At 25.0% G+C, this 24,758-nt stretch overlaps 1 protein-coding gene across 3 annotated transcripts in view; it reads right to left on the reverse strand.

The window, feature by feature from the left end:
- The window catches only part of LOC129614483 (polypyrimidine tract-binding protein 1), a 162,830-nt gene that overhangs the window by 79,156 nt on the left and 58,916 nt on the right, over positions 1 to 24,758 (reverse strand). For all 3 annotated transcript variants that reach the window (XM_055529089.1, XM_055529097.1, XM_055529108.1), the window contains exon 2: positions 11,741 to 11,864. In XM_055529089.1, coding sequence (XP_055385064.1) covers positions 11,741 to 11,864 — 124 coding nt within the window. The remainder of the gene's footprint in view (positions 1 to 11,740; positions 11,865 to 24,758) is intronic.

A 24,758-nucleotide genomic window follows, 5' to 3' on the forward strand; every position in this document is an offset into this window, starting at 1 on the left:
TTTCTTGCAGTTTTATTTTTATACTCGTATACGTATTTATTATTGTATAAATTTAAAACAAATTATTTAATAAAATTATTGTAATAATTTTCAAACAATATATTTTTTTTTTCTTCCACGATTATTGTACCATTCGAAGGGTTTATTCCCATTATCCTTTTGCTTGATTTTCATTTTTTTTATTCCTTTTTCATACCTTTTTTATGGGTGTTCATTTTCTATTTTTTCGCTATTTCGTCGTAATTTCAAACTTTTTATTTTTTTTTTTTAAGTTAAAATAAATTATGATTTTTACCTATTAAAATAGGTAACAAATGTTAAGCTAATTTTTGAAAATTTTTCTTTTTACTGTTAATTTTGTCTAGAAAAATTTATGATTTTTATTATAGTACAGTGTGCTTTAGAAATAATTTATTATTGTTAGAAATTTTCTTATTCTTGAATGTAAATTAAAGTTCAATGGCATGAAATCAATTATTAGAACAGAAAATGGTGTTTTTAATCCAATTAAATTGACATGGTGTTTTTATAAAAAAAAATTACTTGTTGTTTCGGAATCACTTATTCTTGAGAACATTGATGCTGGGCTGATATAATTTCCAAGTTTTTTTTAAAAAAAAAATCAAACAATTGGAATCAAAAAAATGAATTTAAATTTTTGTTCTTTAATTTATTTAAACAAGCTTTTATTATTTATCACAAATTAACAACTCGAATTGTATAATAAAATGTTCTAATAGGTTTCATTTAAAATATATTCCAATTTTTTAATTTTAGAGTAAATCAAAAACAAAAATTTACATACATATAAGTACACACAAGCTCTTTATTACGATTCGAACAGGGAAAGGATGAAAATGTAAGAAAAAGAAGATTAAAACAAGAGCAATGAAAAGGTAAACAAGTGTAAGACTACGCCGAAAATTTAGGGTTAAGTAAAGTTACCGTAATCTAAATTCCTTAACTAAAAAGAATAATTCTTACTTTAATCATTCATCTCTGAAAAATTTATTGCGTCTATAAATTCATCAAAGAATAATTCAGAATTGGAATTTTTCTTTTGTAACTATGTTACAATTTTAAATGTAAGAAGTTAAATAAAATCTAAGTAACTAGAATTGAAGCCCGAATAATATGATAGCATAATACAATTCAAATATTGGTGGGTTTTACTTCGTAGTTCGAAATAAAGAAAAAATCAAAGAAAACTAGCAAATTTCCAAATACTGTAAACGTTTTCATGGAACAAAAGTTGATAAAAATCATCATTTTTTTTATTATTACAATCTAATCTTCACGTTATGAAAAAAATTTTCCATCTATAAATTAATTGAAGCCTTAAAAAATTACATTTGATCCTTTCTCTTTAATTCAAATTAAATCTGCTTTTAGGTGCAATCGTTTGTAATCATTTTCAAAAAAAATTTTTTTTATTGAAGAAAATTTTTGCTAATTTTCAATTTTTGCTTTTTCTTTTATTACAGTTTAGTACTTTTTTTTTTAAAGTAATATTACTTGAATAGTAGCACAAAAAAAAAAGACTAAAATAATGTGAAGAGGACAATAGAAAAAGGAAAATAAAACTTTACTTTCATAACAATCCTTTTTTAATGTCCCAAATGAAAAAACCTTAAGTAAATTCATTTATTCGCCTGTGAAAGGACATCTGTTGCAAAAATATAATTTTGTTTTACGTGGAATATTCATTTTGTACTTTTTCTTTTTTGGGTTCCTTAACATTTTCTATGATAAAAATAGAAAAAGAAAAAAGAAATAATTTTTTATGTTAGCTTCAATGTAAACATTTTGACTATAGTTGGTTTACACACATATCTACATATATAATCATAGTTGTAGAAAAAAAAAGTCAAACTTAAAAAAAAGGGTATAAAAATAACAAAAAAGAAAAATATAGTGAAAGGGCGTTGAATTATCACCAAACTTACTCCAACTTTTTAATTTGTTTGCCTCTTTCGTCATTTTTCCAATTTTTTTTTTTTAATTTTATTCACACCATTCTATTTCAATTTCTATTAAACACTACTCTAAACCATCTATAATGTGTTCTTGTGTTAACCATACTACGTTTATTACTTTCTAAAATATTGCAAAAATTGTACAATGCATACATTAAACCGACCTTATGATTCGGAACAAAAATGACATGAAACGTAATAAAAGAATTTCTCTTTCTATTTTTTTGTTTTAGCAAAAGAACATTGAGAATTTATAATTCCGAACAAAAAAAAAAAAACCAAACCATAAAAGAATTTAACATTGATGCATAAAAAGGATGAAAATATTTTTAAATAAAGTTCTTAGAATAAGTTAACTGTGAAAGTGCCAAAACAAAATGAACACAAAAAAAAACCTAAAAGTAAAAAAATTCTGTTAAAATGAATGAAAAAAGGGACATCAGAAACAACAATTGAAGAGACAAAACACAAAAAAAAAAAATCAAAGGACACATGAAATGGCAATTCATATTTAAATACTTTTTCACTTCGAAATTTTTTTCTTTTCTTCGTTTTGTTTTGTGAAATTTTTATTACTATTACAAAAACAAATTCATCTGGACTTGTAGTGGCCAAACGAAATTAAATCGGAATGTTAAATTCATAAAAGAAAACAGATAAAATATAAAACAAAATAAAATAGTAAAAAAAGGATAACTAAAACTTTGCATACAAAAATTCGATATGAAATGGAATACACACACACACAGACACACGCGTAATCAATTGATAACGTATACAAGAAAAAAAAAATTAATTTTCATTGCTATTGGAAAATTTTCAATGCACTCTTTGAATAAAAAACAAAAAACAAGAAGAAAAAATAACCGCAGAAAACTATGAAAAGTTTAATATGTTTATTAAAAGAAAAAACTATGTACATTCATTCGTCGTAATACGTTTGAGCACAAACGAATACTGTTAACTGCTCATAATATTCGAATATCCTTTTGTCTGAGAAGAAAATATTAAAATGGATTATTAACTTATCCTACTATAGGTTATTAATAATACACAAAAATTGTGAGGACATTGATCAAAAATAATTGAACTGAGAAATATTGCCAAAAAAATTTACACGAATAGCAAATCGTTGTTTTTTTAATCTCATTTTAAGATACAATTAATTACAGTTAACATTTTATTGTACTAGCAATAATAAATTAGAGCTTAACTAGAAAAATTAAGGAATAAAGAAGAAATTGACTAGGCTTGGAATTTTCTATTAAATCAACTCAATATAGTAAAACGAAATTCCAAATCCATCACCTTATTTTTGAAAATAACCGATTAAATATTGTTTAATCAATTAATGGGGGCCAATTAAAATGAAGTAGTGTTATTAACCAATAAATTTAATAGTGTTATTCTTCAAACATTATGAAGAATATTATGTAAAAGAGAATATAGAGTAAAATTAGCATGTACAATCAATTGTAGCACAATGAAAGAAAAATTTAATAAGGTAGCGGCGTAGCATCGCAAACGAAAAACAAATCTTATATGGCTTGCAAAAATAAAAAAAAAAAAATTTAATCCAATGATGAAACAAAAATAAATTTCAAAAAAAAAAAATATTTTATATTTTAATTAAAAGACTATCAAAGCCAATCGCAAAAAGCTGTGTCTCGCGGTAAAGGATAAACAATACTACAAAAATATTTTTAAAATACCACAATAAAATTAAAGTACAAACCATAGGGAACATGTTTTCTATATATAGATACATATATAAAATGTTATGTATACTATAATAATATCAGAGATTAAAAGCAATTCATTTTGATGATCCTCAGGATACTTTGTGATATAATTGCTACGTTTCAATTGCTTTTCAATTAGAGCAAATTAAGATCAAAAAATTTAATAAAGGAAAAATTTATTGATTATGAATGTTTGTATATATTTTATAAAAATGAATTTAATTGTTTTTAATTTCATAATGTGAAAATTTTGAAATTCAGTCGGAAACGATTTTGTAAAATGAAAAATAAAATTTATATTTCATAAGGGTTATGTAAATAACTTGAACCCTTCAATTAGACTTGGATTCGTTTTGAAATATGAGGGTTTCATTTTTCTATAAAACTTAAAATATTTAAAGAAAATGCAATTATAATTTCTTTAATACGCATTTTTTTAAGAAAATACAAGAATATTTGAAAATAGTTTTGCATAACTGTAGAAAGTAGTGTGAAGAACAATTAAATTTTATGTATTTTTTGGGTCTGTTCGATATTTTATTAAAATTTTTGTTAAATTAAGCATTTCCTTTGAAAAATGTAAAAGGAATTTGAAAATTTTTTATAGAAAAATATTGAAGTTACAATCCTCGAAAAAATTCTGCTATTTTAATTTTCGCTTTTCTTAAAATTACTGACTCTTAGAAGGATTTTCCAACAAACTTAAATTATTATTATTAAATTAGTTCAACACACATTTTTCATGTAAAAATTTTCAAACTTAATTGGCTTACATACGTGATAAATAAATTTTTAAAATTAGAGCAAATAAAATAAAGACGTTGTTAAATGACGCAAAGGTCAAGATTGAAGAATAAGTACTTTTCAAAATAACAACAATTTATTAGTACCTATGCAATCTCTAATTAAGATTTTCTATTTGAAATTTATAAATTAAAAGTTGAAATTTTAAATTTTAAAGTTTTGGAAATATTAAAGTGAAAGGCACTAGTTTTCGAGTTTTAAGACACATAAATTTCGAAATGCAAATGCAAAATATAAAAATAAGTTGAAAATTTTCTTATAAGTACAACTGAAAACAATTTTTTTTTAATTATGCCATTTGGTATATGCATGCATGTATGTGGACACATTCGCCTACCAACACATTTGCATATATATGAAGAAAATATACGAAAAACTCTAAGTGTGTGTATGCTCCAATTACAAAATCGAATTTTTCGTGTTCTCTTCTGATTTTTGATTTTTGTTGTGTTCTAGTACAGGGATGGCAAATAGGGTTTGATCAAAGTGCCAAAATTTGGGGAAATTTATTGTCACACTTTTTCCCGTGCCAGCACAGTACCAAGTACAGGTATGGTTAGGTAAATACAATATTATGACAAGTTGTAATAATATTTATTTATACATATTATAGTTCAAGGTATAAAAATTAATAAATACAGATAGAAAAAATATTAATTTAATTTTTTATCAGAAACTTTTTGTTTCATATTACTTGCAAGAGTTTTTATGTCGGGCTGGTACATTGTTGACTGCAGAGTAATACATGCTGCCGAATCTTCCTCTGTTAATCTGTTTCTAGTCTTTGAATGTACATGATTCAAAACGGAAAAAAGACTTTCGCAAGAGTAAGTGGAAGAGAAAATCGTTAACAACGAGATTGCTAATTTTTTGACAGAATAAAAGGTATCTGGCATACTATTCCAAGCTTCTAAAATTTTACTTTCCATGAAACATTCTGATTCCACATTTTGGGATTGATGGCTTTCTAAATCTTCAACAAGCTTCCGCATATTCACAAATTTATTTACCCAAATTGGATTGGATTGCAGATCAATAATTTGCATTTCTAAATTATCTAATCGCATCCAATTAAGGAGGTTATTGTCACAATCTTGCATATCAAATAAATCTGGGTAATTAATAATTTTTAAAATATTTTCGATCCTTTTAAAATCGAGAAATCTTTGTGCAAACTGTTGCTTAATAGAAACAAGAATATTTGTAAATTCATAGGTGAAATTCCAATTAGTTTTTTCAAAAATGTGTATTTCATCAAAAAAAACTTTTAGTTTTCGGAAATATTCAAATTTTCCAGATTCGATATCTCTAATGAAAATATCTAGTTTAACTTCAAACCCCTTTATAAGTCCAAACATAACTTCAATCGTCTTTCCACGCCCTTGCAATTTTTTATTTAGAGAGTTTAAATGTAATGTTAAATCAGTGGAAAACATTAATTTTGTTAGCCATTCTATGTCATCAAGTTCTTTAAAATCGACCCTATTGTTTTCACGCAAAAACAGACGTATTTCATCCAAGCAGCTCACAAATCTTTCTAACGATATGGCCCGGCTCAGCCAACGCACGTTATTGCACATTAATTTAAATTGTCTTTTGTGCATATCACGTGCAACAATAAAGTTTATAATTTTATTAACTTTTTCTGAAACTTCTTTTAAATCGCTAGTACCTACTTTTGCACAAAGCATTTGCTGGTGAATGATGCAATGAAATCTTATAATCGGATGTCCAACATGTTCTTGAAATAAATTAACAAACCCTGTTGCCGGACCAGTCATATTAGGTGCTCCATCCGTTGTAATAGAAACAATTTTTTTTAAATTGAGATTAAGGCTTTTTAATTCATTAACAACAACTTCACAAATATCTGCACCTCTTGTTCTTTCCGGTATATTTGCTAATTTCAACAGCTCCTCGCGTATTTCATTCCCTTTTGAATAACGTGCAAAAATTGCTAATCGGGCAGACGAGTTTATGTCAGTTGTTTCATCCAAACAAATTGAGAAGAAATCGCAACTATTAATATCGGTTTGAAGTTGTTCGGAAATATTAATGCTCATTTTTAAAATTATTTGTTTAAGAGTATTTCTACTCATCTGTAATTCTTGTATTCTTTGGAGAATTTTTTCCTTATTATTGAAATCTTGGAACAAACTGGAAGCAGCTTTTAACATAAGTGTTTTTATAAACGTTCCGTCAGAAAATGGTTTCGAGTGTTTAGCAATCAAATAAGAAATTTCAAAACTCGCTTCTGTTATATTATTAGGAGTTTTCACAAATCTTGAAAACAAATTTGATTGTTTTTCAACATCTTTTAATCGTTGTAATATTAATTCTCTTCTTTCGGCAATATTTTTTTCAGAAATTTCCCTGTGATTAGTTTCAAAATGTCGTTTAATAGAAGATGTTCGACATACAATAACTTCGGAACACAGACCACAACTACTCTTATCTCCATGTTTAATAAAGCCGTAATCAATTGTCCAAGATGGTAAAAAACTGCGAACATCCTGTAGTTTTTGTTTTTTTATTGGTGACATGTTAATGGGGTAAATAATTAAATCTAAAATTACACGATAAAAATTATATATATTTAAATAATGTTTATTTGTTAAATTAGTTCATTACCGAAATCAAGTTTACAGCTGTAAAAATATTTAGCATTAGAAATTGGTCGATGTTTTTCATTCACTTTCTATTAGAAGTATTTTCAATTAAAAATAACGGTAAAAAACTAAACACGACACGTGTTGTGTAAACTCAGAAAAACAATTATGACATTCACTCTTGCTAACTTCGCTCCAAATGAAATATGGATAATTTTTCATACCCTAAAAACCACAACTTTTTTGTTTTAAAAAGAAAACTTCAAAGTTTACTATGTTTTTTCTTTTTTGAAATTTTGAATACTCAATGCATTTTCAAAGCGGTTTGAATTTTTTTTCGTTTTCAATTTTTTTTCAATACTTTACTTAGTGAAGCGAAAAAAAAACAAAAATAAAAAGAATATAACATTTGAATATGTTTGGTTTTGAATATTTGTCATTTCGCTATTAGGAAATTATCATTTTTAGGAAATTTTTCATTCAATAAATTTTTCAACGAGTTTTTAGATTTTTTATTAGAAAAAAAATCTATATAAAAATTTGTCGAGGCACAACTATAACGTGCCATCACATTTTTTTTCCGTGCCAAGTTTGGCACGCGTGCCCTTTAATTGCCATCCATGTTCTAGTACCTTCATACCATATAGAGGCAACACATACACCAACAAACATTTAAGAAAAACTTTTTCAATATTTGATTTTTTTTTGTATTTTCTTCTTTTTATCAAAATATCCGTTAATTTCATGAGGAAAAAAAATTTACCTTTTCATATCGTTTTTCAATTAGTTTTGCAATTTCTTTTTATCGGTATTACTACGTACGTATGTTACTTATATACGAAAAAGAAAAGTAGGGAACTTCAATAGTGTTGCTGTCCTTTTACAGGAATTACAAAAAAAAAAAAAACAAGCGAAAAAAAACGAAACAAAATAAAAAAAAAGTTTTTGTAATTTACAGAAAAAAAAACTGGAACATAAAAGACTCTTCTAAAAATAGGAAACTAATGAAAATTAAAATGCAACTAACTTAAATCTCTACCCACATGTACAAACGTATACTTGAACAAAAAAGTATTCATGGAAAAACATTTGATACGTTATGAAAGGAATATTCATCTAATTACCAACTATGTATTAAAATAGAATTATAGTGAGGTAGATCTCTCAGATGTAATCCTGTATATTATCATTACCATGTCCTACTATAGATAAGATAAGACTCTTATACTTATGAATGGCTATAAGAAATTTTAAGAAAATAACTGAAACTAAAATTTTGGATATTAAGTTTCGTCATTACTATACTAGGTAATACTTTAGAAGAATGAAAAATTCCACCTATTCTAGAATTCACGAGGATTCATTAAATGACTCGAAAACAAGTTTTTTGATTTAACCAAAAATTAGAATTGTTACATCAACTTTTAACAAACAAAACTATTTCCCAAAACTATTTTCTAAATTTGTCGAAAATCGCTTTCAAATTTGAATTTTAAGTTTCAGTATAGCAAAAAAGATCTCAGAACTTATTGAATATATCTTTGAAAATACAATCAAGATAAAAGTAACTAAAAATGGTTCTGTGTAGGCAATATCAAACATTTTATTTGGATTTGTCGTAGCATTAAGGAACAAAAAATTTAATCATTAGAAATGCAAAATATAAACTCGAAAATCTTATAGCACGACAATTAATTACAGAAAATTAAAATTTTAAACAAGAAATATTTTGCCTTCATATTTAAAGTTAAGAAAGGCTAAACGATTTTAAATGTTTAAATGAGACCTGATATCTCTTCGTTGGGGGAATATTAGTGATGTGATATAGGAGTTCTGACAGGCCATTGTCTGGTTGGCGAATATGCGACAAGGATTGGCCGCTCCGCAAACAATCTCTGTAAGAGCTGTTTTGACTAGGGAGAGGAGGAAACGGTGACCCACCTTCTGTGCTCATGTCCGGCACTGGCGAACTCTAGGCAGACATTTCTTGGGTCTTACTTCTTCGGTTACGCTGCGGACTTACCGGATATAAATATTAGGGATCTTGGCCGATTTGTAAAGAATTCTGGCGGGTTCAAATGAGGGGCGAAAAAGGAGTGATCCGGCGGTGATCCTAAATGAAAAACTTGATAGCTTATGATTTTACCAACAGATGCTTGATATATGATTCGAGTATTACAATTTAAAAAATATGCAAAATGAATTCTGTAAAGAACTTAAAACTTAAAAATAATTTAAAGTATAAATTTGAAATTTTTTTATTTTCTTTATCTATCAGCTTACAGAATTAAATTAATTTTGAAATTGACTATTCAAGTAAGTAATATTTACATATGTGTTGAGGTTCTGGAATTTTATCAGCCAGTAATTTCAAATTTATTGAAAAATTGTGAAAAATAAGAAACTACAAGAAAGTCTCCAAGGAAATTTTGAAATATCAAATGTTTAATAAATTTATAAATTGAATGCCACAATTTCCTTTTCTTACAACTTTGACAAAATCTTAGTAAAATTCAAAATTTTACTATGTCCATTTGAATTGATTTTAATTGCCAAGTACGTAAATTACGTATAAAAGTTTCAACTTCCATTTAAAACTTCTTTTCTGATAAAATTTTAAATAAATTCTTTAGAATCACTTCAAAGAGCTCTCAAGGATGAACTTTCATATTTTTGTATCTTAATTTGTATTTGATATGAAAAGAATAATATTAAATTAATAGCATAATTTAGTCATATATGAAGTCCATTCAAACATGCAAGTATATAGATGCTTGTAAATGTACAACTGTATTATTTTATAAGCCTATTAAATGCATTTTATGCACAAGTTTTTTTAAGCCCTTTACTGACCTCGATAGATTGTTTTTCATTTATTTTGCCTGCCATATTTTTTGTTTTGTTTGTTGTTTCTTTCTATGACTTATTCCAATATACACACATAATTTATTATTTTTACAAATATATTTTGTAAGGATATACATACACATGCATATGAAAAAGGGTCGCCAAGAGGTATAATTTTTGTAGAAGGCATGACAAGCGTCGTTTTTACATTTGATGATAACAGGCAATTATTGTGGTTAATTGTGATTGTAGTGGCAAATGAAAATGAAATTTTAAACAATTTCTTTTTTTCTTATCATAAAAGTTCGGTTTTTCTGAGGTAATATTAGAATTTGATCTGACACTACTTTACAAAATTCTAATAGAATAAAAACGAAATGGCATTTTTAAAACTGCAGTATTACAAGACAATTACATCTTAAAAAATTCCGAGCATTTGCACAAATCTCCATTTTTTAATATTCTTAACATTTCTGAGCAAATATGTTTGAAAAAAAAATGTAAATGTAAAACATTATTCATTCACAAATTCATTGGTAACACTAAAACAAATGTACAACATTTTTATCTTTCTCTTTTTCGCTATTCTACCTGAATGAATAGTTTATACTCGGAAATTACACTTTTTGATTAGTTTGAAATTTTCCGGAAATGAATGTTAAATGGAAAATAATAATATAAGAATTATGTTTATAGCTATAATAAAAAATATACGATATATGAACACATAAAAGTTTACGTGAGTAAATTTAATTTGTATAGATGTGTGAGTGTATCTTAGTATCTTTTATGATATTATAAAAAATAATAAATTAATAAATAAAAAATAGAAGTTAAATACAAAACTAAAAAAAAAAGAAAATATTGAATAGTGCGGTAAATAATAAATTTATGTATGAAAAAAAAAACATAAACTGAATAAAACTGCAAGGGTTAAATGATTTGAGTATGTAGGAGCGTAGAGTTTAAATTGGTACATAATATCCATAGAACATACAAGTAACCTACATTTTATATCAGTAAGAATAAATCTTTATAAATTGTTTTCTAAAAAAATTGTAAATGTATGTAAGAACGTACAAATTCAATAATTGAAGGAGGTAACAGAATTTGCAATATAGTTTTTTTTTTCTAGGATTTTTAAATTCAAAACTTTTTAATTAAAACACATGCTACAGGTAGCATCAAATGATGGGTCAGAATGTTCTAAAAGTCCTTGAGCTCTCAAAAAGATAATAAACTTTTGTAATAATAAAACTCCACATAATTTTTTTTAAACAATTATCTATAGTAGATCAAATTCAATAAAAAAAAAAAAATTATATTTTTAGAATAGAAAGCGAGAATTGAAATCGAGGGTTCAAACACTTGATTTATTGTACATATAGAAGTTGGCGCGAAATTGATGACGTTCTGTTTCTCTCAAATTATAATTCAGCTCTATGAGTAATTCTGTGCATATTTTATCAACAGAACTTATATAACTAGTTTTCTATTCTCCTAAATTCTCACTTTCTTTTATGCTTCTTTTATGCTTCAATATAAACAAAAAATGCCTTCATATTGCCGCAAAAGCAATAAAGATGAAAGCATAACATTTAATAGTAATTTATTTTCGTCTTATTTTATAAATTGTTTGTGTAACACAAATTGTATTTTATTATTCAAATTCCAAACTTATTTAAAACTTTTCAAGATAAATCATAAATAATTACAAGTAGATGTAAACGCATTCATTTAAATGGTATATTCAAAAACTTACCGACACCACCACCTAAAACTGTATTTGTTTCCAATTTAACTTTTTTTGTTGCCAAATCTTGATTATTATTGTCCGATGCTGGTGCCATAACTGCTGCTTGACTTAATAACTCGTCAGAACCTCTCTGCAAAAATAAAGAAAAATATTTTCATAAATAAATGAATTTAATAAAAAAAATTTAGTGAACTATTTGCTATAAATTTAAAGATTCCTGTTTTATAAAGTTAAATATTAATTATTCTAGTATTTATAAAATTATAATAGAATTCTAAGACGTTGTTTACAATAATGCGACAAAATCGAAGATTCAATCTTAGTCTGATAAAATTCGCATTTATGTAAATATTTCTTAACATCAAGCTATGCCTTGCGAAAAATAATATAAATTACTCTATCCTCATCAGATTTATAATTGTCAAATTTTTTAAAATAAAATGACGGCAATTATTTTCTTGCGAGAGTTTTGAAAAGCGACCAGCTGGTTTTCATTTTGTTTATAATTTTTGTAGCAAATTGTTAAATTTAGACTTAAAGTCTAAGCTTTATGAGATAATTTTAGTGTAGTGTGGAAAGAGATTAGGCTGCGTCATACGTTTAATCTTAGATTAAACACAAAACAATTTACTGAAATAAGATTGCTAGCCGGCAGGTTGTTAAAATTTTATATGTCAAAAATAGTCGAAAATAAAAAAAAAATTATAAATTTTAAGAATTTTTATTTTTTTTGCTCTAATAAACCATTATAAATGTATATGTGATGCCAAGCAGATATGTATGTATATTTATTTTCTTCATTTTTCATTTTTCCAAAATAAGTTCAATAGGATTAAAGTTTTTTAACTTTTTCAGCAAATTAATTTTTATATAAGTTTATTAATTAATAGAATAAAAAAAAAACCACTTCTTTGTGTTTCAATATTTTTTTTCTGTATGGCTTTTAGTTTTAATTTTTAAAACTTTTTTAATTGTATGTATGTATGCATGTATTTTTGTATTTTTAATTATACGTTTATGTATCGAATAATATAGATTGGGGGTACATACTTGGATATTTTTAAAAAGTTTCGCTTGTAATTTTGAACATTTTATTTGTTATCGTTGCCTAAAATGTTTTTTGGGTGATAATGTCTTAATTTTCATTAGCAATTCAAAGTTATAAATATATTAATGTATAAAAATTGTGTATGAAATAAAATTTTTAAATCCTTTACTATATTGGGTAATTTGTTTTAAAAAATCTACTCTGAACAGTATAAAAAACTTAAGTAAAATAAATTTTAATCACAACTTGGAAGTGTGCATCTTACATAATATATAATTTCTGTTCGAAATCCGTGTTCCATATTCTGTTTCAGTTCATTTTAAAGAAAGTTTCGAGTTATATTCATTAAACATTACCATTTAAGCGCAGGAAAAAGCAAAGATCGATTGGACTTGTTCGATTCAAGTAATTATAAATATTCAATTTAAAATTTTTCTTTGAAAGTTAACTATTGTGAATTTTGTATGAATGTATAACAAATTCCTTATAAGTAGATTGTTTTTTAAACGCATTTACTTAGATTATACTCTATGATTATATTACACATATCTTATTTGGAAAAAGATAAACAGGATATTTTTACAATCTTTGGAATGAAATGTGAACATATTACATGCTTCAAAAAACCTGAGGGATTAAAGAGTTGCAAAGGCCATCAGTCATTTTCAAATTATCATTATTATCATGAGAATGAGAACGAAACTATTGGTAATGATAGAATAATGTTTGATACATTTAATAAAAGTAAATTATATATCATTTAATATAAGCTAATAAATGTAAAAACATAGATGTAATAAGCAATTAAATTAACAATTGATTTGTCTTAACAGTTGATTTTTTTTCCCCATCTTTAATTGCAATATTGCTTTAAAATAAGGAGCTCTGTACGGTGTACCTATATGTATACGTAAATGTACGTTCCAGCATAAAACACCATGCTACAACAACAATTTGTAAATATAAAAAAAAAAATCGGTAAGTACTTAATAATTTCTCTGAATATTTTTATATGTGTATATTACATAATATTCACATATTTCAAAGACTGTTAAAAACAAACGTTATTAAATTAATTAAAATTATTATTTACTTTAATATAAGGTAGATATGTATATATATATGTGAATATATTTATATTTATATTTAATAATAATATATGCATGTTGAGTTTTCAAGGATAAGAGGATAAAATTATATTAAATTTGGAATCAGATTGTGTAAATAAAATAAAGAAAATTGCGTGGAAAAAAAGTTTTACTTGAGCAATTAAATATTTATAATGGTAATGATGATGCCGTTAATTTATTAATAACGGAAAATTTGTGAAATATTAAAATGATGAAAATAAAATGTTGTTGGTTACCCAATTTTTTTCATAAAATGCTATTATAGTATAAGATGCATTTTTTTATGTGTACTGATTATATACGTGAGTATAATGAGTAAAAAAAATTTTGTAAAACTCATAATATTAACGTACTTAGTCGAATTATACATACATGTATATTTATAAAATTATGAAAAGTGCGATAAGATCAACATAGACTAAATTTGAAGCTTTCGACATTAAGCAATTGCAATTTTTAATAGTGAATGGCTGTGAACAAGCACTCTATGAATTTAAAAAATGTCGATTTCAATAATTCGAGTATTTGCAACGTCAACCATATCAGTGCTCATAGCAATGTTTTCAGAAATTTTGTAACGCAGCTGTTTATTTAAAAAATAAACTTTTTATTTAAAATGGTATTAATTCTGACAAGGAGTCAGCAAATTTCAGAATATTTTTTTTTTTGTGACAAAACCTCACTAAAGTCATGTCAATAAAGTACTAAACTTCTAATAAATTAGCAAATGAAGTTACATTCCAATAACAAATTTTTAGTCGTTTGATTTATTGAATTTAGTTGAATATTTTAATATTTACTAGAAGTTGTTTTTGTAAAAAATATGAATTTTTGAATCTTTCACAATTACCTATGAGCTTTATGAATTTATTTGTATGTACTTCTCAATACATCTATACATTTTATCAATATACATATACTAATATACATTAACGTTTCGTTTTAATTAAAAAATAAGTACAGCTACAAATTAGTAAATATTTATTATAACATAAATACTCATATTTACAATAATATAAGTACATACCATAAAAACAATATTTCCTTATATACAAACTCGCAAATACAAATTCATATGGCCGTACAAAATATTGAATGAAATTTGAATTTTTATTTTTAGAGAAATTCGTACACTCTGCCGATATAATTAATATGACTCACAAATTATGTAGGACTCTGTATTGATATACCGTTATATGTGCTGAAAATATACACACATATATGCATTTGCTATATACGCTCGCACTTCTGTTAATACACAAAGTATAATGAGTGAAGTTTTCATTTAAAATTCAATTATAAAAATTGAATTTTATGCATTTTTTCATATTAAATTGTTTTACAAATTTAATGAATAAATTTTATTTCATCTTCCTTTTCATTATTAATTCAATAATAACAATTTTTATCAATTGATTTTTATAACATAATTAAGATTTGATTTCTGAAAAAGAGCAACTAACTGATGGATTGAAAATGAAAAACTTAAATAAAAAATTTTCAATATAATTTTTTATATTTTCTAAGGACGAAAACGAAAGTTTAAAAATGAAAAACTAGATTAATTTCAATAATAAAAAACAAAACACTACCAGATCACCATTCATCCTAAAAATATGCAAAATTTAAAATTTCATTTAATCTTCACAATATTATAAATAATGTATGTATAAGGTAAAACTAAAATGATCTTAAATTAAACGAATATTATTCTCAGTTTATGCAATACAGAATATTTTATTTAAAAAAAAAAAAAATCTTATATAATAAAATCCATAAACCTATTAATTTTAAGCAATTTATTATAGGAAATAAAAATTAAATTCTATAAACTAGCTCTCTATGGAATTGTATAAATAATTTAAAATTTGGCATTTTATTCATTCAAATTCTTTTTTAAACAATAAAAAACGAGAAAAAAAAGAGAAAATAAAATGCTATTAAAAAGATTGCACACACTGACTGTCTACTACAACTGGAAATTTCTATTTTGGATCTAAACAAAAATCTTACAATTCATCATCAAGAGAATAATAAAGAAGAAAACTAGTATTGTTATAGTCTCTTTCACCTTAGAACTTTAGAATAATAACTAAGAATTTTTTTTTATCTTAAAATAAAAGAAAAACACCAGAAACACCAACTATGAGACGTTTGTTTTGTACCTATGTACAAGTACGGAACGTACTTAGAAAATACAAAGAAAATTACTAAACTCCATGTTGTTCCTGTGGCTCAAGATTTTAAGAATTTCATTTTTTTTTTCAAAAAAAATGAAAAAACAAAAATTGTTTGTTTTTCCTTCTCCATGTTTTCCTTTTTTTATTTTTCTTTCTAATTTTGATCCTATTTTAATGCCCACTGGTGTTTATCATAAAAACCTGTCAAGAAAATAGAAATTATTTTCTAGATATATGCTAGACTGATGTTGAATAGAAAAAAAGAAAAAAAAAAGTGAAGCTAAATGGAAGGTAACACTGGTATAGTTTTAACCCTCTTCTCATGGGAAATCTAGGTCATTACATTTTAGAGTGAAAATAAATACCTCAGTGAAAAATATGAAGAAAAATTAGAAAAAGGATGAGATGAGGATAGAGAATGAGATAAATATATTTCATTTGATTTTTTGTTGTTTTCTTTTTTTTTTTTGCTAAAAAATAAGCTGTGATTTCTGTTTGCTTTTTTCCTAAAAGAAAAACTGGTTATTATTTTGTGTAAGATATATTACATGTGTGTATGAATATGTATACTCGTAACATGGCGTTACTACTGATGTGTACATAATTTTAACAGTATGATAGTTATAAGGCACATACTATATGTATATCTTCATGAATGCACATACATAAGTTAGTAGAAAGTTCTGTCCTCTCATAAAGGTGGAAAAAAAGTGTTACAAAATTTATAATTCTTCTTTTCATTCTTAAAACGAAAAAAAATCTATGGAAAATATTTTTTGAACTGTACTAGTAGCAATCTTATTTTAGTTTTACTCTATGTTGGTTACAAGGTGCATGTATGTATGTAAGAAAGAAATAAAATGAAAATAACATTTTTTGTTCTAAATTTTCGTACTACATATTATTTTTTATTTCCTAATTTTCCTTTTTTGTTTGTATCTTTAAGTTTTTTCTCTTCAAATGAATGTAATAAATTATTAAGGATGATTTACTATGATGCTGAATAGATTTTGGAGATGATTATGTTCCTTTAAGTCTAAAATTTATTCTCATGTTGTTCTTATTATCTTTCTCTTTCAGCTTTCTCCTTTATATTGCAACTATTTCAACATTTATTTTATTTGAAATTTTTGGGTATGGTAAGTAGAGTCTTCCGTATGTACTCAATTTTAAGAATGAGCGTTGCAATATTAAAAATTTTAGTTGCATGCAAGTTTACATTTACGTGATATGTGTGTGTTAATATGTGTGTATACATTTCTGTTTACTTGTACTTACGTTATGTTCTTAGAAGTACTTGCATACATACGTATGTACATGGTAATGCTAGTCTATAAGAAAAGATAATAAACTTTCGTGTTTCTTTGTTTTACAGTTATTATTTTGCTTCATTTCATTCGAAGGTTTTGTTTTTATTTTTTTGTGAATTGTTGTTGGGATTCATTAACACATTGAGTGAGATTCAGCGCGGCAATACGAAAATTTCTTCGTGTCATAAAATATTAGAGTAAAGGCAGGCTTCTATTTATCTGTGTATAGTGTGTATGTACAAAACTAACAGTTCTCCTGTGATGTGATGCTTGTTTATATTTTTTGATGGTATTAGAAGGAGAAGTAAAAAGAAGAAAAAAGAAAAGAAATGTAATAACAAAAACGCTTTTAAAATATTCATTAGAAATTTTTTTTTGATTCTTATTTTTCCGCTCATTTTCTAAATTTTTGTTTTATTTTTTCCTTTCTGTTTCTTATTTGTACGTTCACTGGCTTATTAGTGTTTTACTGTCATGAGAATAATTTTTAGTTTTTTTGTTTTTCTTTCATATTTTTTTTTTACGTAAAGGGAAAAGTAGTTTTAAATAGTCGAAAAACAGGTTGTCAAGAAAATTCAACTAAATTTGTGTTTTAAAATTTAAGTGACAACATTTTATTAACAAGTATGTTATTGGTGCCGCAAAAAAAAGAACTCGTCAAATTGTATTCCCTTAGTATGGGATCATGTGCAAAAAGAAAGACTAATTAATAATTAATTTGAAATCTGGCGGACATAGAACCTTTATATGTGGATTTTTGAATAAATATTTCCAAATAGTTTATTAATCCACAATATCCTGCAGAAAATTCTGCAATACACAATACTATATTGTAATAATGGAATAAGTCAACTTTTTAAAAAAAAAAATGAGTTGACAATGATATTCGAAATGTATACATACATAAATACTTTTTCCTTGAAACTAATGACAAAGCTCAAAAATTAAAATAAAATGGCTATATTTAAAAATTGAAAAAAAATATTGAAATCGGAGTGCTTCGGGATAATAAATTTGGCCTGATTTTGTAAATTTTGTTACTTCGGAATACATCGGAAATAATTTCAACTTTATTGGCTCACAGATATACATACTATTGGAAACATTCAAATATTTCATTCTTATCTTAAAAGAAAGAATAAGAAAAAAAATTGTCTTATTAAAGAATATTCAATGAAAAATTAATGAGTTCTAATCCTTGAGAGAAATCACAAACAAAGAAAAATGTGTGTGTATATGTTATCTTTTTTTTGTTCAACCGTGTGGTAATTTTTAAAGAGTGGTACTTTAATCGTACAAGAATTTGTTTTAAATGGTTTAAAAAAAGTTGATTTCGAAAGGCTCATTTGCTTATTCAATACACTCTAAAAAAATTTAAAGAGCATAAAGTCTATACTGACATTAGAATAGATAAATTTGTAATGTAATATAAAAAATTTTTGAAACTTGAATAAACTAGAATAATTACGAATATCCTTAATTTTTTTTTTTTGTTTCCGCATCCAATTTACAAATTAATTCTTTAACAACCGTATAGGATGATCGTATAGGATGATCAGCTCGACGAATTTTGTAACCTGAACGTGATTTAGGTGTTTAAATAAAAATTTAGGTATAACTATATTAAGCAATTTTAAAATGATTAAGTAACATATTTTTAGCACATGCTGTTATTATTTGATTCTTAAATCCATCGGCTTTAAGAGAAAAAATAATATGGTCAACGCATTACTGATAACAAATAGAGTTTGCTGATTTGGCGAAATTATTTTGCACAATATTATGTAAATGTCTTTTAAATGTTCACTTTATGCAATTGGAACTCTCCGAAAGACTACTCACTTACTTTTGGTAAATCAGATATTATTATAATTAAAGAAAATTCATAAATTAATTTTTAAAATATAGTAAAAAGTATAAAATTACCTCCTAGTGAAAGTTCAGTTTACGAACTAGCATACATTCCCAAAAAATTTATTAATGGTCTGAGTAAAACTTATAAAATTTCATGGATATTGGTTTACTATTTCTCCTTATTTTGTGCACAAACTTAAATCTTTAAAGTCAAGTTACTGGCAAATGATTTCCTTGAAATACTAGTCTAACGAAACTTATATAAATAAACTTGTAGTAAAATTGGCATGTAGTAAAACCCCAGTTCCCAAGATCTTAGATATTTCATCGATTACCTTAGGTCTCGGAACTACTGAATTGAATTTTCATCGAAAATAGTTCAGCCGAAATTTAGAGACAAAAATAATTTGTTTACGTTTCCTCATCATGAAAGATGCATTTCCCTAAAAAAAACCCAACATCCGAAATTTGGTGTCATCACATTACCTTCCTTATCTTAGGCAATGCGATAATTAAAAAGACTGTATTTATACTTTTACAAAGATTATTTTTCAGCTTTCTACTTGTTATAGTTTTCCATCAACTTTTTATGTTCAAACCCTTTAATTACTTAACATACAAGTTTTATAACTACATAATATGGATGCATATGTTAATGTACCTTCATGTAATTGTGCAAAACAATTTTTTGTAAATTTTAATATAACACGCTGGCTAAGGAACTTCAAAAACAAGAAAAAAATATGAGTTATTTTGACCTTTCATATCCTGGCTTTCTTTAGTTCATATTGTGTTCATTGTATTTGTGCTTGTACATTCATCATTCATTCATTTCGTTAATGGTTCATCAGCCAGTTTAAGTTTCGTATATAATGCTCTACCGTCAGTGTTCTTAATGTACTTAAACCTTAATGATGTGTGATATTTTATGAAACTAAATGAGATACTTGAAATTATTGACTTATTTTTTCATATTCACATATACGTATACATACTTATATAGTACATAAGTATTGTAAAATAAAACAAATGGGAAAAATAGAGAAACAGATATATATATATATATAATAATAGAAAAGGTTAAAAATAAAAGAAAAATATGAAAAAAGGATTAGAAAGTGAGGGTGTACTTATATGAATAATAATATATGTAATTTAAAATCTGTACTAAAATATTAACATATTTTTCTGAAAAGAACAAAAACTTATATAAAATATGAAAAATTTCAAAACAAAAGAGTAATTAGTGAAACTAAAATGGAAAAGATCATATGATGGAAAGAAGAGCAATGGCGTAAGAGCAGAAGTTTAGCTTAAAATGCGTATACAACATGTTATGTATGTACACTGTAAATTTGAATTCTTTTAGGAAAATAATTGTAACTTACCTAACAAAAGATTTCTACACTTCCATAGATTTATATGAAAATATTTAAGCAGTCTCATTTGTTCTATTACACGTAAGCATTATGAAAACTAAACAATTATTGTAACAGTTGAGAGTGTATGAATGTGTACGTTTCTAACATTAAAATTATGATTTAATTGTTTCATATAAACAATTATCTTAAGGTACGTCTACGATTCTTTTTTAAAAAATTTTATTTTATTTCATTTTAGATCAAAAGCAATTGCAAAACTTGAGGCACAACACGTAATTTAAAAATTTATGGTATCTGTAATATGCGAATTTCTCTATATGCCATTACCAATTAAAACACATTTAATAGCCTTATTTTCTGCCTCTTTTTAATTAACTAGCAGGCTAATGAAATTTCTTATGTTCCATGTTTCAACTATTAAATTGATTATAAAAATAAACGAAAATACTTCATGGTTAAGTCTTATTCTTTTTATTCCGATATTTCATTTAAATAAGTACAATACATTAACTTTTCCCATGAACTAAACTTTACGTATTATTCTTAATTCATAGGCAAAAATCATAATACATAATGTACGAGTAGGTGACGGTTCATACCATTTTGTTATATAAATGTTATTAACATTTAACATATCAAACATTATTTTTATATATTTTAACATATTCCAAGATGAATATTTGATATCTTCGGTGTCTATTTGAAATTGAATCCTATAAACATAATTGTCATTTATATTCGTTTTTAGAAAATTTAGAAATAAAAAAAAAAAGAAATGAAAACAGAAAATAGCACAAATAAAAAAGGTAACCTTCAACGAAAATTTGTGGGTTTTTTTTTATATTTTCTCTATCCTTTTTTGCTAAATATATAAGTGCTTACAGTAAGACTTTAATAATATTGACAAATTCAAAATTAGATAGAAAATCCGAACTACATTTTTTGGATTTTGTTATTATTTGAACTTAAATTAGAAAAGATTGTTGAAATTAAAATAATCAGAAAATCAAAGGAATCTAAAGAATTCCATTTATGCTGTTAGTCATGATGTAATTATTCGCTATTTAACCGTATAACTAAAGATTTTTAATTGATGTTGACTTTTATAGTAATAAGACCAGAAGTTTTTCTCTTAACAGATAGAAATTTGAATTACAATTTTACGTAAATCTCGTGTTGTCTTCTCAAATATTATGCGTTAGATTCTTAGATAATTTGCTGTACATAATATTCACATACATACATACATACATATATATATTTTATAAAAAATATTTATAACATAACATTAAATGTAAAGTATTATGTAAATTCAAAAGAAAATTTTTATTTTTTTGTTTTTGTAAATTTTTTCTTTTTTTTTTTACATTTTACAATTTTTTTTTTTATTTTGTGTTTTTGTGCAGGAGTTTTTTCTTTTCAGATTTTTATTACCAAAGACTCAACCATATTTTTCCTAAGGTTTCCGAAATATTGAAATTTTACCTATAGAAAGAAAAATAAAATCCACAAAAAAACCAAAAAACATATAATCTTTAAAAGAAAAATAAATGTATACGATCGAATATTTATTTTTGAAAAAAAAAAAAAAAAAATAGCATACATTTGCAGATCTATAAGGACAAACCAAACAAAAAAAAACTTATCAGTGTTCTATGAATGAAAGGATTTCATCTCGCATTCACATTCAACTATAACAAAAATTGATACAAAAATCGAAAAAAGGATAATATAAAATATGATATTTGTATGCACACATACACAATACACATACATCCATGTTTACCATATATTCATTACCAGATGTGTATATTTTTGTTCTTTAATGTTCCCACTGAAACCATATTTGTGATTCAATATTTTATAATAAATTTTATAAAGAAAAGAAAAAAAATTTACATAAAAGTCTACTGAAAAAAATAAAATATTAAAAAAAAAAATTTTATAGGTACGATATGTAGAATAAAAATAAAATAAGTAAAAATTGATCGATGGGATATCGTAAAATAAAATATAAATAAAATATTCATTACAGACAAATATAATATTGTATTTATGTTTGCAGGTATATACATATATGAACTTAAAATGTACACCAAAAATTTCTTATAACTGAACGAACTGACTTGATCCTAAAATTGCTGTGAATTAATCTTAAAGTTAACAAGAACGCAACCACCATAATGTACAAAAATTTTCCAATGTAAGTTGGAGACACATTTCTATGGTAATGATCTTTTGCAACAAACACAGTATGTAGTTTATAAATAATAAAGATGGTCGACAAAGTCCAACATTAAGCAAAATCTTTTGATATTCGACGTTCAACTTATGGTCAAAAGGTTCATTTTATTTAATTTATTTTTTTCGTGTGATCAAATTGATTAAATTTCAATACTGTACTAGCCTTTATATTTAAAATTTTAAGGGTTTCCTAATTTCAGCTGTTAGAAGGTTAACTCAAATTACCTTGAATATTGTAATTTTATTATTCATTCGGAATTTTAAGCAATTTCAGTTCGATATTAGGATTAATCAATTGGGCTGCTTATTTTGAGTAATGTATAAAAGTTTACTTCACTTGATATGTGAATACACATTTGTACATATTTATTGTACATATTGTACATATTAACATTTATATAATATATTATACTATAAATGCAATCATATATTTGAAAGAAAAGTAACATTATAGAAATAAATTTTTAAAAATAGTTTTCACCATTAAATTTTTTATATAGCCAGTTTCTTAAATATAAAAATAATATTCATTATTTTACAAAAAAAAAATATACTTGAAAAATTCATTAAACAAAAATGTAGAAATAGATTTTATTATTTAAGAATATTGTGCATATTATTCAATTAATAAAATTTTAAATTTTTATTGAATTAAAAATGAACCTTACATTACAAATTTACAAATCACTACCCTATGCAAATAACCCTCAACAATTAGAAATGATTTTTATATAAATTATATTATTATTTTGTTTCATATATTATTTACATATCATATGTATAATTTGAATCTCAAATTGTTCCAAAAATTCATGTTTAAAATAATATGAGTGAAAACCAAAATTCTGATCAAAGATTTGGGTTTCATTTCCCTTTTTAAATTAAAGAAAAAATTCCTCGTGATCAAAACCACTCAAAAAAAAAACACTATTTTTAGATAATTAATGAGCTTTAACTTATTGTCGTACTTGTAACCCAGTAGACATCTTAATTTCCTAGTATCAATTGTATTGTACTTAAGTGCAATCTGCCTTTTAAGACAAATGGACGTCAATTCAGTGAAATAAAATTACTTAACATTTATACTTAAGACATAATGAGTTAAAATCAGTCCATTTTAAACAAAAAAACAATTCAGAAAATGGAAATGAATGTTATACTTTCTCCTATACATTAGCTTTAGAAATGATGGAATTCCTACATTTAGAATTTTTGCCTACATTCTAAAAATATTAACATTACATTATTCTCAATAACAGATTAAATTTTTAATGAGAACGCTTAAGCATTAGTATATTTAATGGTTGCATAAACCCTTAAAAAATTAGGAATTAACATAGCTAATATTGGTGAAACTTGTGTTCATTAGCAATTAGGGGGTTTTCGTTTATGCACGCTGCGCTGAAAGTTCTACATTAGAACTAAAATTTCTAAGTTGCAGCGTTAAACAGTATGCAAAAACTTTAGCTAAGCTTTTTTTGTTTACGCAATCTACAATTTCTGAAACTTCTAAATTAACTGTCATTCGAAAATAACATAAATGACATTGGTTATGAAATTATATCCCAATACTTTTCGCCTTCCAATTCACTTTAAAGAAAATCTTACTTTAACACCCTTCAAAATCTGAATCTGCCATTTTGAAATTTAAATTTTTTTTTTGAATTTTAAATCAAAATTTCACGACGCAGCGACAAAATATATATACTAGAGGTCTGCGCTACATTTCTAACATTTCTTAATTGCAGATTGAATTTCCGAACGCACTTTATTGCAGCCAGTAATTTCCGAAAGTAATCTATATTCTTAGTGTGTGTAGCGTGAATTTTCGAACGTATTACAAGTTAAAACTATTCTAGAACTGAATAAACGAAAA

Source organism: Condylostylus longicornis, unplaced genomic scaffold, assembly GCF_029603195.1.
Source record: "Condylostylus longicornis isolate FDR11 unplaced genomic scaffold, ASM2960319v2 ptg000004l, whole genome shotgun sequence".
Taxonomy (NCBI): domain Eukaryota; kingdom Metazoa; phylum Arthropoda; class Insecta; order Diptera; family Dolichopodidae; genus Condylostylus; species Condylostylus longicornis.